At 51.0% G+C, this 15,864-nt stretch overlaps 1 protein-coding gene across 3 annotated transcripts in view; it reads right to left on the bottom strand.

Annotated features, from left to right (window-relative positions):
* Window positions 1-15,864, bottom strand: part of PDE10A (phosphodiesterase 10A) — a 581,099-nt gene that overhangs the window by 272,712 nt on the left and 292,523 nt on the right. The window contains exon 1 of one of the 3 annotated variants that reach the window (XM_042253702.2): window positions 1,170-2,811. The exons of the other annotated variants lie outside the window; for them this stretch is intronic. Coding sequence (XP_042109636.1) covers window positions 1,170-2,055 — 886 coding nt within the window. The 5' untranslated portion in view covers window positions 2,056-2,811. Of the gene's footprint in view, window positions 1-1,169; window positions 2,812-15,864 lie in introns of those variants that run through there. 3 annotated transcript variants of the gene reach the window in all.

Consider the following 15,864-nt stretch of genomic DNA (forward strand, 5'->3'; position numbering starts at 1 on the left):
GGTGCAGGCCGGCCAGGGCTGCGGAGTGAGCGGCAGATGGGAGTGGCAAGCCGAAAACGGCCACCCTGGAACCTCCGGCCGGGAGAAGGCGCCGCGGAAACGCGGGTCCCGGGCGAGAGGCAGACAAAGGCTCGGGTGCGCACGCGGTGGACGGTGGCGCCGGAGCCCGCGCCGAGGGCCTCGAGGAGCCGCGCCCGACCCGGCTGGCGCCGAAGTCGCCCGGGGTTCCCGCGGGCGCGACCTCCCGCCCCGCCCCGGTCTCCGGTCCTCACCTCGCTCGCCCTCCATCCAAGACAACGGCGGCCCCCTCCTCCGCGCACCCGGCGCCTCTTCCCTGAACATCTCCTGCCTCCTGCCTCCTAGCAAATATCTGCCTCGATGCTTCTGCTCGGTTTTGCCACCCTCCCCCGTGACACGCCTTCCACCACCCCTGCTCCGGGGCGCTCCGAGCCCCGCTCGCGGGGAGTGCCCGGGGTCCCGGGTGGGGCGCGGCCCCAGGGGTCCGGACCGGCGGCGCCGTTCTCCCTCGTCCTAACAGCCCATTGTCCTGCCCCTTACCAATCCGAGCACGGGCTAAGCCCCAGGATCTAGACTCGAGATCCCAGAGAAAGTGGACTCTGGGCGGAGGCACACCCATCTCCACGCGGTCGGTCCACGCTCTGGAACCAGGTCCCGGTGGGGCCCGGGGTAGCCAGGCCCGGCGCGACACCGCGCCCGGGGAACAGCCGGTGCCTCCACCTTCGGGGGCGCGGGGTCCCGGGGCCCTGGCCTGCCGTCCTCCAGCCGGGGGAGGCAGCGGGCGGGACCCCCCCGGAGGAAGGAAGCGCCTCTGCTCCAGCCAAGTGACCCCAGGCTAAAGAGAGAGGAGCCGGCGTCCGTGGTGCGGGAGTTGATAGAAGACGTGCAGGGCAAGCGTGGCCAGAAACAGCCCCGGGGGCCCGAGGCGGGCAGCAGCAGCTCCCGCCCCAAGCGCGGGGCTCCCTCTGCCCTCCCGGCTCACCCTTCGCCGCCACACGAAGAGCCTGGGGAAGCCCGGGGTCCCGGGCTGGCCGAGCCCCCCGACCCTCCAGAGAAGCCCGTCGCCGGCCACCCAACGCCCCCCGGCCGGCCACACACACCCGGCCCGCCGCCCGCCGCCCGCCGCGGGGAACGTGGAACCTGACACTTACTGGGGCTCAGGAAACACTCCGTCAGCCTTCGGAAGCAGCTCGCGTTATTAGAAGGTCCATCTTCCATGTCGGAGCCGAAGAGCAGCGGGAACGCGGCGGCGAGCGCGGCGCCGGCGCCTCGGGGCCGCCGCGCCGTTCGGCCGCCGCCGCCCGGGCTGGGACCGGGACCGGGACCCGGAGCGGGGCAGCCCCCGCCGGCGCCCGGGAAGCCGCGGGAGCCCGCGCAGTGGGCGGCCGGGTCGAGCGGGAGCCGGGGCGGCGGCGGCAGCCGGGGCCCGGCGCGGGCCGAGAGCAGCAAGCCCCGGAGCGCGGGGGAAAGGAAGAGCCGCCGCCGCCCGCCGCCGCCGCGGTGACTCCTGCTGGGGGGGACGCTCAGGGGAGCCGCCTCTTGTCCGCCGCCGCCGCCAGCATCGCCGCCGCCTCCTCGGGCCGCCGCCGCCGCCGCCGCTGCGCCCTCCCTTCCTGGGAGACGCGCGGGGAGGTGGAAGGCAGATGAGGAGGGGAGAAGAGAAGGCGGGGGTTGGGGGGGCGGCGGCCAGAAGTAAAAGGAAGATGGAGCGGAGGCGCGGACCGGGGAGGAGAAGGCGAGCGCGAAGGGAGCGCGCGCTGCGACCCAGCCGCCCCCGCCGCCGCGCGCAGACAGGGCGCCGGGGCCCCCCGGGGGGCTGGCGCGGCCAGCGGAAGAGGGGGGCGGGCGCGGGGACCAGGCGCGCTCGGCCCGGCCGCGACCAGGCGGCTCGGGGGCCGGGCCCGGGCCCGCGGCGCTCCTCCCGCCGGCGGCGCTGCGCCCGGGCTCCGGGCGGAGTTTGCCGGAGCCGGGCTCGTCCCCCGCCGGGGGCAGAGGGGCCTGGGGGAGGGGAGCAAGAGGCTCTTCGGGGCTGGCCATGGCCCCCCCCTCCTCCTCCTCCTCGGGCCGCCGGTGGGGGCCGGCCGCGGGCGGGAGGGGCGCGGCAGGCCGGGACTCCGCGGGCTCCGCCCCGCAGGGCCAGCCCTCCCGGGCCGGTCGTCCCGACCGTCAGCCTAGTCCTCCTCTCCGGTCTTCCGCGCCCGCTCGGCCCAGTCTTCACATCGTATTCCGCATGGGAGGGGGGGGCGGGAGTACCCGGGGCCCCGAGGGCGAGTTCCCCGCGGCGGCGCCTGGCTGCTGGCCGGCGCGCACAATCGGCGTGCTCCCGGCGGGCGAGGGGCGGCGGAGACGCTGCCTGCAAGCGTGGCGTGGTCTGTGCGCGCTCCGGTGGTGGCTAAGCCTCAGCGACTGCTCGAAAGCAGCGGAGAAAAGCGCCGCAGTGCCGCTGCCCGTGGAGGCGGCGGCGGCGGCGGCTGCAGAAGACGCCCACTGGCGGAGCCAAGGTTCCCCACGCCGCAGCCGCCAGCGCCCACGCAGCGCGCCCCGCAGCTACTTGCCCCCCGGCGCCTGGCCCCACACCCCAGCGGCTCCCGGCGTCCAGGGTGCGCCCCAGGCCCGGGCCGAAGGACCGGGCCACGCCTGGGTCTCTGCGAGGCGTCCTCACATCTGGTGTTACAGATTCTTGATACCCGCCTCCCTGCAGCTGCTCCAGCTGTGCACCGCCGGGCGAGCCCTGTCGGCCAGTCCCCTGCCCGAGCCCGGGCACCCTCCCGCCAGCCAGCCCGCAGCTCCAACCGAAATGTGCTCACAACTCCCAGGAGAGTGCCAACTCAGACGCTGGTTTGGAATTTCTATCAAGGCTTACTGTTCCCAGTAAACTAGGGTTTAGCAAGCCAGCTCTTCCCCAGGACTCCCTTTCTAAAACTCACTTTACAACGAACTTTGTGTGCACAACCCAGTTTGCCCAGGTAAGGCCAGAGAATAGAAAAGGCAAACAAGTTCTGAGACTGAGTCCTCACCCTCGGCTATCTCGGACCATGCCCCGCTGCCTCGGCCCCCAGCAGTTGCTACAGAAAGGAACTTTGTCGCCCAACAGGCGCTCTGAGCACTGAGCGGCCGCCAGAAGTTTGCCAAGTTGGAAAGCCGAGCGCCTGGCGCGCAGGTGTCGGTACTCGCCCGTCGCGGGCAGCGGGGCCATCGCAGCGCTTGCGGGTCGGGGGTTGAGGCGGCGGGCCGGCTGCCCCACGGCGGGACAGGCTGTCCAGACTCCCTGGCCTAGGTCACCTTCCCAGGACTGGGGCCGGCGCGCCGAAGCCCAGCTTCCGCGAAGGTCAAGACGGTCACCTGAGCGAGAGGCATGCGCGGCGGTGCAGCCTCTCGGTGGACGCAGGGCCGGGGACCCCAGTGTGCACTTAGCCCCGGGGTCTCTTCTAGCCCTCCACTTTTTTTTTCTTCTCTCCGTCCAGTTCGGAGGGGTTTTTTATCTTGAAATGTAATTTCCTCCCTAGTCTGCTTTTCCCCACTCGCATCCAAACGGCCACAGTGGAAAAGGGCATATATGTATTTGCACCAGACTGGGCAGGCGGGGCGCCGGGACGGCGGCGCGGCCCCAGTCCCCCACCCAGGTCCCCGGGCGTTTCCGCGACCGCCCGGTGGACTCTGAGCGTAGCTCCTAGCGCGCGCCAGCCCTGGCACTCGCTGGATCGGAATTCTTCACTTTGCGGAACCAGCAAAAAATTCCGGTGGCTCTTACCTTCCGGGGGGGGGGGCGGTGGAAGGGGGTGGAATTTGCCTGCTGTACTTTTTTTTTTTTTTTTTGGCTTAGAAAGAACCGAAACGGCCGAGCCGCGCAGCCCGGTTTTCCGCAGCCTCCAGGGCGACGCGGCTGGCTTCGCGTAACACCTGTTACTCTCCCGGGAGTCGGGGATCCGCGCGGGAGTCGGGGATCCGGGCGCGCAGCGCCCTCGGGCCCCGCGGGAAGGGTCTGCCTGGCTGCCCGGCGGTTTGGGGAGGACGCGTTTCTCCTGGAAGTGTTCACTGTTCATTCTTCCATAGGCAGAACGCTTCTGAGTGTCCTTTAAGTTTCTTCGGTCGCCTTTTTGGAGTCATTAAAGTGACTTTCCTGTTACAAGAAAATGTGTTAGTTTGAACAGAAGCCATCGGAGCGCCGGGCACAGGGCGCAGGGAGGAAAACGCCAAAGATCTGTTCTTTTGGGTCTTCGTTAAATCAGGACACAGGCTTTAGGATGTTCCCTAGCTCTCTTCTGAAATCAACTTTCTACTTCACTTCCTTCTTTTCTCCAGCCGATGGCTGGACGGCACACACTTCCCGTACCAATGAAAATACCTGAGCCTGACAACGGAAAAGGAGCAGGTTGAGGAGGAGCCTACTGATTATTGATCATATCTGTTAAGTGTTCTCCTTACTTAATACTGGAGGGCACTTCTGTTAATGTAAATCCAATAGGCGCCCAGCCACTGTTTCTTCTTCGTGAAATATTTAGTCAAAGATTTAAATCACAAACACACAACCTGAATGGGCGCCGTCACTCACCCCTGGGTTCAGGTGCTGCAGCACCTGTAGGATGCTGTTCCTTGACGATTCTTTCCCTCCGCTTTGAGTTTCTTTAGTGATGTCTCAGAAGGAGAAGACTGGGACTGAACACTTGTTACTCCAAACCTTTCAGGAATAAACAGGCTGGCTCATAATTAAGTGAGCTCTCCATTCTGATAGCCCTCATAAAGCTTGCAACTTAGTTACATGTCAAAATGTTATCAGATCACAATTCAATTTAAGCATAACCGAAATTAGGAGCTGTAAGTCCAAAAGCAGAGGAAGAACCACCGCCAAGATTCAGCCCACCACTACGTACTCTCTATGAAATGAAGAGTTTCCTTTGTTCTCAGGTGAAGACACACCAGTCCATACCGCAAAGAATGGAAACTAAAAGAATATTAGCAGGGCAGCTAACACCAGGAAGGGCGCCAAGATCATGATGCTCATTACTAGTAGTTCAGCATTTTAGAATATAAAACATTTGCCTCTGCCCTTTAGGAAGGAAAATGATCAAGAAAGAAATTTATATTGGTCATGAAGCCTTATATTAGTGGACCTGTGCAACCACAAGCATACTTAAATTCTCTAAGAATTCTTCTATATGTTATTTTATAATTAGCTTAATTACATATTAATTTATATATTAATTTTAGTATTTTATGCATAATCATTCATATATACAGGAAAGAATATCTGCCTGATCATCTAATTTGAAAGATATATTCATAAAAACATTTTAAAGCATGGCTCAAGGAAGAGACTAAGAAATGGTAAAATATTGGTTTTTCTCATAAAATTTCTTTATAAGTTAACCATGCACCCCTTTTATAAAAGAGCTTAAGAGTTAGGTACAATAAGTACAATTAATATTTTATGAATGCTTTGATCAACATGTGGGCTTGTGTCTCAATTGGTTTTATTTTACAACTTTTAATATTAGTGCTTACAGCTATAAAAATTTACAGTGCTAATTCTTGAATAATCTGTTTTCTTTTTAAATGCTAGTAACCTTTCTTTATAAAGATATAAGACAGGTTGATTAAATATCAAACTTGTCTATTTATACAGATAGTCTATAAAAGTACTTTTTATCTTGATTTTAATTTTTGTGACATTTAAAATACAGTTATTTGAGCAAATTAATTTATAAGCAAGTGTCTATTGCTCCCAAATGTAGTAGAAATATGTGGGTTTATATGTCAGACTTTTCCATTTAATTGCTACTAAATTATCAACATGTATCATATCACACAAGCTCTCTGCACTCTAAGAAGATACTTTATTCCTTGTCTGGCATATTAAAACTGGAGTCCAGCTGCCAGGCACTAATTCATGCCTTCCCAAGCCCACCAAATCTCTCACTAGAGTTTTAAGCATTTCTTTCTCAAAGCCTCCTTTCATGTTTCTCATCTCCAATCCATCATAGCTTTGTTGTCTCCTGGAACTGATGTATTTTATCTGTGTATATGAATGTGTTACACTAAACCTCTTCAAAATTTTAACGCACATAAAATTTGCATTGACAATTTTACTTTAAACAGTCTGATATCTGAAGTCATGCTTCTCTTACTACTTATAATCTTTAGCAGAGGCCAGCACACTAGAGGCACTCAGTGTTTGCTCCCCTACCTGTCAGCTCATGCCACCTGCTTACAAACTTCTGTTAGCACTGATGTTAACAAATCTTGACTAAAGAGAAGCATGCATTCTTACAGTATTATTATAGTCAGGCCTATTTCTTAAGAGGGCATTACAATTTCAATAAGAACAATTTTGTTATAAAGTCATTACACTGAATGGGACACCCTTGAAAATAGACTGGAGTTGATAAAACCAACTCCTTCAGCCCTAATACCCCTAAAATTGCAGTTTTGATTAAATTATTTTATGAACTCAAATAAATTAACTATAAAACAAACTACATTTTAGTATTGCTTTGTGTTATAAAACAACTAAAAACCAGTTGTTATTCTTCACTAAAACAATGCCAAAATGGTGCTTAATTTTCCATTAGGGAATGTTTTTGAGAACCAGCCAATTGTTAAACCATTCATATTCCAAATAAATCTCCTTAAGTATCCATCCATACCTTCTGAAAGGGGGATTCAGCATATTCCTTGCTGAATAATAAGATCCAAGTAGAAATTTTCATTAATCAAAAGCAAAACATTAATTCCTCATGAAAATAAGCTCTGCTTAATGGCTGTGAGTATCTAGCCCCTGGGGCTTCCCTGGTGGCTCAGACAGTAAAGCATCTGCCTGCAACTGAAGAGACCTGGGTTCAATCCCTGGGTCAGGGAATGCCAACCCACTCCAGTATTCTTGCCTGGAGAATTCCATGGACAGAGGTGCCTGGTGGGCTACAGTCCATGGGGTTGCAAAGAGTTGGACATGACTGAAGCGACTAACACTTTCACTGCTTTCATCTAGCCCCTAGGAGACTGGTGTTAAGAGGCCTGCTGAGGCTAAACAATCAATACTAAGTTTCTGTGATAATCCAATGAGCTTAACTACATTTTGAAGATACTGCCATTTTGAAAATATTGAGTCACTTCAGAAACCCACTGAAATTCACAGAATGCTGAGGCAGTCTTCACTTCTCAAAAGCACCCAGATTAAAATACAGCCCTGAGATCTAGTTTAAACGATCAACATTTTCAATCAGCTTTCAGAGGTCACATGTATCAGTTTCCTTTGAGAGTCAAATGGAAAACTGAATAACAGAATTATATACATTTTTATATAATTATATAAATAAAAGACCTAAACAAAAGAAACAATTCTCAAAGAGAGCCAAAGTCAATTTAAAGCATTTAAGTAGAAAGTGACCGTGGAGGGCCTGGGGATAAATAAGACAAGCTGCTGCTGCTGAGTCACTTCAGTCGTGTCCGACTCTGTGCCACCTCATAGACGGCAGCCCACCACGCTCCGCTGTCCCTGGGATTCTCCAGGCAAAAACACTGGAGTGGGTTGCCATTCCCTTCTCCAATGCATGACGGTGAAAAGTGAAAGTGAAGTCACTCAGTCGTGTCCAACTCTGTGCGACCCCATGGACTCCAGCCTACCAGGCTCCTCCGTCCGTGGGATTTTCCAGGCAAGAGTACTGGAGTGGGGTGCCATGGCCTTCTCTGAAATGAGACAAGCCAGGGAATGGCCTAAATGTCCTGACCCTATGACCACCTTACATACTAGCAAGCAGAGAGTTTCATAAACAGTTGTCACAATTCCTAATAAGTGGGCCCCCAGGGAGGCGCAGCTTGGGTCCACACAAATGACTGTGTTGTTAAGGTCATTTGAAATAGGCAGGTCATCATCTGTGGCTTGGGAATCCTTTCCTTGCAAACTTTATTTTAATAGACACATTTTGCAATGAGACTTGACCTTTATATGAGGGGACACGGTGCAGTTATGAGAAAAAGTAAAATTGTTGATTCCGAGATTTGTCTCAAAAATAAGAATCAAAATGGCTCCTTTAATCCAGAGAATTTATTCCTTTCTGTTCATCTCAAAACAAAAACCCAGCAGAACACAAAAACCTGTGGCTCCCGGCCTAGGGCTCCGGTGTGCGGATCCGGGGCCGGGCTGGCGGGCCTCTAAGGGCAGGCAGCGGAGGCCGGGGCCCTTCCCGCCGGCCAGCAGCTCGGGCCATGACCGGCCAAGACTGCGTTCTCCTGAGCTCCTCGCAGAAGAGCAGCCGAAGGGAAAAGGAGACGGAGAGAAAGGCTGGTGCAGCGCCGAGGGCACTGCGCACATCAGACACACACAGGGTTGTTTCCGGGTCTGGGTCTCACGATACAGACGGCCCTTTTCCAGACAACGGCAGCCCTCCTCACACATGCGCCATCTCGGGTCTGGAAAAGCTGCACGTTGTGAACTATCACTGAAGTGAAGGGAAGTCACTCAGTCGTGTCCGACTCTTTGCAGCCCCGTGAAGTGGAGCCCACCAGGCTCCTCTGTCCATGGGATTTTCCAGGCAAGAGTACTGGAGTGGGTTTCCGTTCCCTTCTCCAGAGGATCTTTCCGACCCCAGGGATCGAACCCAGGTCTCTCGCATGCTAGGCAGACGCTTTACCGTCTGAGCCACTGACTTCGCATATTAAATCTTTTGAAAGGACCCTTATCACACACACAAAAAGGACTCACAGAAGCCAGAAAGTAAGCAGCCTTGTTTCTTCAGCCACAGTTGTCTGTGTGACCTGACGGGGAGCCAGAGACCTGTGCTTGAAGGAAGAGAAAGCTGAGACAGTGTATCTCCCGAAGCCTCTGGACACTTCACCCTGTGTGGTTGAGGTGCAGGGCTTAATGACTTTGCTTCATCGTCTGCACTAATTCACATCATCAGCAAGAGCACCGGCGCAGCGGCCATTCCTCCCTGAGGAGCTCTTTGGCAGGACGTCCTTTGTTTCAGGCAGAGGAGAGGAAAATACTATGAGCCAGAGCCTGGAGGCCCCAAGTTCAAACCTGCCCCTTTGCGGATCCTCGGTGTCCGGTTAGATTTCTGCCATCTGCTGGTGTGTGTGAAGGGCTTCCCCAGTGGCCAGGGGTAAAGAATCCATGCACCGTGCAGGAGCTGCAAGAGACGCAGGTTCAGTCCCTGGGTTGGAAAGATCCCCTGGAGAAGGAAATGGCAACCCACTCCAGTATTCTAGTCTGGAGAATCCCATGGACAGAGGAGCCTGGCAGGCTACAGCTCATGGGGTTGCAAAGAGCTGGACATGACTGAAACGACTTAGCACGCACGTTTGGTATATGTGAAAATTCCCTTCTCCTCCTCCCTCTAGGAGTCTACTCTGGCAGAGATTTTCACAGAATGTTTCCAGAAATCTCCACCCAGGGGTCTTGAGCCCCTGGTGCAGTATTCCACACTCTGCCTGTGTGCTATGCGGTTGCTCAGTCGTGTCCAATTCTTTGAGACCCCATGGACTGTAGCCCACCAGGCTCGTCTGTCCATGGGATTCTCCATGCAGAAGCACTGGGGTGGGTTGCCATTCCCTTCTCCAGGGGATCTCCCCAACCCGGGAATCCAACCAGGAGCTCCTGCGTTGCAGGAGGATTTTTTACCAGCTGAGCTACCAGGGAAGCCCCACACTCTGCCTACTGGTGTTCAAGTAATCCTACGTAAGAACACATGCCCCATTCAGATAACCCATCATCACTTCTATCACTAACCAAACCCAACTATGCAGCCTATCAAGCCTCGCTGAAAAAAGAGACCAAAAAGCCACGTATGTTCCTAGCTGGAATTTCCCATAATAAATACCCAGTGTTCTTTTCTTCAGCTTGCTGTGCCCTGAGAGCTTCTGGCTGAGGGACATGACTCTGGCCAACCAGGCAGACGCCGTCTTTGCAGAAGACCACACCAAGGCTAAGTGGCCGTAAGTAACCTGCTGGCTTTGCTTTCCACATCACACTGGTCCTTTCTAGAGGCCCAGCTGTCCCCAAGAAAGTCCAGGACAGTGCACCTGTCATTGACGGGGAAGAAGGGCACGTCTGTTGCAGTCGTGCCACCCGGCAGGGGGCCAGGACACTGCCCTGCTGCACTGGGAGGCTCATGGGGCCTCAGCCATGGAGAGCTTCAGACGAGCATGCCCTGGGCACTCTCTGTGTCGACTCTGCTGTCTTCTCTTTCCAAAGGGAGGGAGGGTGGGCCTCTGGTCCCAACACGGGCCTCTTAATCCGAAGACGGAGTAGAGGTGGACGTATATGGCGTCCAGTACACGCCTTAACCTGAATCACCAGGAAATGCATTTGAGTGAAATACAGAAAACACAGGGTGGCTTCAAGGCAGTTATACCACAGTGACCACTCAGCTGCTGTTTTCCCATACACAGCATAAAGGGGCACTTACCACTTACCACAGGGGCACTGAGAAAAATAACAGAACATCATTAACTCAGAGTCAACTCATTGACAACGAAAGTTTAGAAATGTTAATGTGCATTCTGAAAAATTCTCCTACTTGGTTTGAAAAAGTGGAATTGAACATTAAAACCAAGTTTAAAATGACTGTGACTTTTATCTGATAATTTTACATAATGGCAAGTAAGTCGAGATACAGTCACCTTGATGTAAACCTGTGTGTTCCCTGTGGGAGCCTCATACCTCGGTTCTGGAGTTAACTAGAAGCAGTGGCGATATTTCTGGGGAAGCTGTCGAGGTCAGAACTGGTAGAGAGGACATACAAGCCCTGGGCTCTTAGAATGCCCCAAATCTCCAGCACACGCTTTAGGTGAGGAACAAGAATGGGGATAAATGTAAAACAAACTGAGAAGTTACAGTGCGGTGGGGCCCCGCTCGTTGAATTGGGGTAGGGTCACCCTGGATGAAGGAGACCTTCCCGGGCTCTCTGTTGACCATGTTCCTCTACCTTCTTGCTAACTGCTGGAGTCTTAACAGATGGACACTACGCCCATGGCCCGCCTTCCACACTGTTGTTAAGTCACTAACTCATGTCCAACTCTTTGCGACCCCATGGACTGGGGCAGCCAGGCTTCCCTGTCCTTCACCATCTCCCGGAGCTTGCTCAAACTCACGTCCATAGAGTCAGTGATGCCATCCGACTTCCTCATCCTCTGCCACCTTCCTCCCCTCCTGCCCTCAATCTCAGCATCAGGGTCTTTTCGAATGAGTGGGCTCTTCACATCAGGTGGCCAGAGTATTGGAGCTTCAGCTTCAGCATCAGTCCTTCCAACAAATATTCAGAGTTGATTTCCTTTAGGCTTAACTAGTTGGATCTCCTTGCTGTCCAAGGGACCCTCCAAGAGTCTTCCCCAATACCACAGTTCGAAAGCATCAATCCTTCCGTGCTCAGCCTTCTTTATGGTCCAACGTGCATGACTACCAGAAAAACCATAGCTCTGACTATATGGCCCTTTGTTGGCAAAGTGATGTCTCTGCTTTTTAATATGCTGTTTAGGCTTGTCACAGCTTTCCTTCCAAGAAGCAAGCGTCTTTTAATTTCATGGCTGCAGTCAGCATCGGCAGTGGTTTTGGAGCCCAACCAAAGAAGACCTGTCACTTTCACATTACCCTACTCTGGTGAACAGATGGATTTCATAGGTTTTCAATGCATCACTATTAAATCACCCTGAAGAAGAAGATCACTGTTTTTTGAAGAACAAATAGTAAATGAGGACTCCCCTGGTGGCACAGTGGATAAGAATCCAACCTGCCGATGCAGGGGACATGGGTTCCATTCCCTGTCCAGGAAGATCCCACATGCCCTGAAGCAAGAAAGCCTGTACGCCACAACTACTGAACCGGTACTCTAGACCCCGTGGGCTGCAGCTTCCAAAGCCCACTCGCCTAGAGCCCAGGTTCTGCAACAAGAGAAGCCACCACGGTGAGGAGCCTCCTGCAACTAGAGAAAGCCCTTGCACAGCAACGAAGACCCACGGCAATCAAAGATAAAAATAAAAAGTAAATGCTCTTTGCTTATAAATTCCCAGGGTCTCTCTGTTTTTCTGAATATCAGCCCATGAGGAGATATAGTGAAACACTCTTCTGATCTTTTTAAACTATTTTAATTAAATTTTCCTAACCCTCTTTTCCCGAGACTGGTAGATTTGGTAGTGTTATGTTTTCAGGATCCAATGAGCCTGATACCCTGGAGTGACCACAGAGGACACGTAACCACTGAAGAGCATAGGTTGGCAACAGCTACTGGTGCCCCCTGAACTTGAGGACTGAGCGCGCACCATTCACACAGCCCCTGAGAGCCAAGTCAGGCCAGGAGGAGAGAGCAGATTGCTGGCTCTGTGCCCTTCATGCCGACTATTTCCTGTGTCTCTCCATGAATGTGTTATTATGGCTGCTCTCAAACACTCAGTTAATTTACTCCCATCACTGCTCATAACAGCTCTCCGAGGTGACTTTTATGGGCTAGGAATTAGGCCCATTTTGTAGATTTTGCACGTGGATTATAGACCTGATGAAAGGCAGCTACAGAAGGCAAATTAGGGCCTTTGATTTCCCTTTTAGATATATAATGTGTGCTTTATTCTCCAAAGCAGGATGTCTGCATTCGGTATTTCCAAATTTTTGTGTTTATTATAGTTAGATCATTTAAAGAGGGCTCAGTTAATATGCTCCTCTGATATAAAAGCAAGCTTAAGCATGAAATAGCCCAATTTTCCACAGCTGGGTTTTTAAGTATACATGCTATGAAAATCTATCCATTTGTTTTCAGTCAAATCTTATTTCTTAAGTAACCATAAAATACAGGTGAAGTCTGATTTCATGTTTTGAACTCTGATTTAAAGAAGTTCAGGGTAAATAAGTTTTCAGGAGATCAATGCAAGGAGGTTAGGGTTAGGTCTAGGGTTAGGGTTAGGGTTAGGGTTGGATCTGTAATCTAATTTAAAATATCCCTTTATTGATCTGTTTGTTTGTCTGTTTTTGGTCAGACCTCAGCTTTTGGAATCAGAATTCCCTGACTCGGAATCAGATCTTGCCCTGGGCAGTAAAACTGTCCTAACTACTTGACTGCCAGAGAATTCCCTAGAATATCCATTTGAATCCTGCATTTAGAACCTGATTCAAATTATAAAAAAGAAGATTTCCACAAAGTTTATCAGAAAATCATTAATTGCATAAAGGTATCCATTGCCCATCTATCTCTCCTGGGTCACTGTCCAAAGCAAGGGCTTTTAACTTGACCAAAGCCTTTTAACAAAACTCCAGCCATCCACTGTGACCACTGGAGTCTCCAGTCTGTGCTGGATGCAAGAGCTTCCTTTCCCGTTCCCCTTACAGAGGATTAAAATAAGGTAGGAGCGGTGGGCTGACACTGATCAAGGCGGTTAAACTTGGAACTAAACACACTTAGCGTGTCCCAGAACTGTCATTTCTGGGTGGATTTATCTAGAATACAGTTACTGAGCACAGTATAACTCTGAAGAAGCTATAATTAGTGGGGGGGGGGGATCTAATTTTTCAAATCTTTCATTTGGCTTAGAAAATCACATTTCACTTTAAAACATTAAAAGGTAGAAGAATTGCCATCACAGTTTCTTGGCACTGTGACGGTGTTGCTAGCACAGGCCAGAAGGGCACGGTTTGTGAAGTCTGCTTGGTAGGGCAAATCTTAATGGGAAAGTAAAAGTGCCGATTCACAATCACAAAATACAGATGGAAGGTTCTGTAATCATAGAAAAATCCAAAATCCTGCCTCTAAAAAGCCAAAATCAGTGGCAATACATGAGCTCTGAGTGGCAAAGAATTTAAAGAGGGTCTAAAACTCATGGTCTATCTGTTGAATAAGCAGTCACCAGGCACAGCACAGCTCTGATGAAAATAACTCTATCAGTGGATGAAGGAGATGAAGGAAGGAGCTAGGAGGCACACCCTTACAGGTGAACATAACTCAAGACCCCATACTGTGGGCAGATTTCCCCCAGAGTGCATTTACATGGAAATCATTTTACAAAAGCCGAACCTACTTTGAAGCACACTATTCCAAAACAAGAAACGCAGAGCAGTTAAACGTTTTTCATTGTTTTCTTTCCATACCATAGCAGGTTTGGCTTCACTAGACCAACGAACTGAATAGCTTCTTTCTCAAGTTTGAAAGACAACGGCTAATACTCAGGTCCTCAAACAGTAGGGGTTGCTATAATGTGGCAGCAAGAGGACCCCCCAGAGATCCCGAGATCCCACCCACAACTCAAGCCTCTTCAGTCACTTCCTGTTTCAAAGAACCAGTTTCAATACTGTAGTTTCTCTTATTTTATATGCTATTAGTTCCAGCTGTTCTGGATTACCTCTTTGCACTTGCACTTATTGTCTCCTCTAGTTTTTTTGTGATGTGGACTCAGCTCCTTTATTTTCAGGCTTTCTTCTCTCATGTTGAAGTCATTTCCTTCCATGCATTTTCCCTGAGTTGTGCTCTCAGGGATCCCATGGTCTTCAAAATAAAATATTCCCCCTTTCACATGTTTCTAGATTTCTAACTTCAGTTTTAACATCCTCTTTGATAGACGGGTTACACAGAAGTGTGCTTGTCAATTTCCAAGTAGCAAAGAATGTTTTCAGCCACATTATTATCGTTTTTTAAATTTTTTGACTATAGTAAAAGAATGTGACCTATAAAATCTCTGATTTTACATTTAAAGTGTTCTTTGCATCCGTGTGTATGCTCACCTTTTATAAAGATCTAGTGGGGAAGAAGAATCTGAGCTGGGCAGACTCGTGTCTTTGTTGGAGAGACAAACTGGCCAAGTTCAAACTGCTTACACCTCCTTCCAAGTGTGTGTCTCTGAACAAAATACAGAACTGCTTTGAGCTTCATTTTCCGTCGTCAAAGTGGGAACAGTAATAGTATTCATGTCCTAATGTTACAGTGAGAATTATGGAGGGCTATGTGTGTGAAATGTCTCACGTGGTGCCTGGCATGTCATACACACGCAATAGACAGGAATCCTATTAAGAAAAAAGGAAAAGAAAGAAACTGGTCTCTGGAGTCAGAAGAGCCTGATTTTGAAGCCTGGATCTGCCACACCCTGGCAGCTCTTTCAAATCATTTTAGACGTAACTATGAGGATTAACTGTGAGGATTCAGAGAGAAAATGCATGCCTGGCACAGGGACAGTGCCCCACAACTGGGACCTACTATTTTTCTTAGGGTCATAAAATGAGGCAACTCAGGCTGAACCGTGTTTTTAGCAAACGAGCTTTTAGCATAACTGATGATCTTTGAAGGCCTTCCCAGCCCAAAGAAAACCAGTGATCTTGTCACGAAAGGACAGAAGCCACCAGGCCTCAAAGCATCTGCCGCAGAAAAGTGCAGCCGCTCTGAACACTGTCACAGCAGCCTCCAAGGCCAATCAGGGGACTTTTTGTGTGTTTTGTGGGCTTCTCCCCAGCCCAGTTCTCAAAGCTCAGGGATGTGTGGTTCCATTCTGTCTCTTCCTTATTCCCTCACCTCTCAGCCTCCCCCCGAGCCTTGGCATATTCTCCATCCAGGTGCCCACAGTCCATACCCTCCACCGCAGCCAGGGCCTTTTCTTCTGGGAAAACTGAGAAAAATTGTCAAGCTTGAGTTTTTAGAGCAAGTCATCGTGGTGATAAGAAGAGAGGTGAAGATATTAAGAGAATTTGATATTAGAAAAATCAACGGTTTTCTGTACTTCTGTCTGCCCTAACACTATAGCTATATTTTTAATATGAATTTGCTATTCTGAAAATAAGCAACTCTTTTTATATGCTTTTGAAACACTATGATTTAAGTATCTGCTTTGTTTGCTTGTTTTTGTTTGAAAAGACATGTATTAAGCAAAAAGCGCAAACCCCAG

Source organism: Ovis aries, chromosome 8, assembly GCF_016772045.2.
Source record: "Ovis aries strain OAR_USU_Benz2616 breed Rambouillet chromosome 8, ARS-UI_Ramb_v3.0, whole genome shotgun sequence".
Lineage (NCBI taxonomy): Eukaryota > Metazoa > Chordata > Mammalia > Artiodactyla > Bovidae > Ovis > Ovis aries.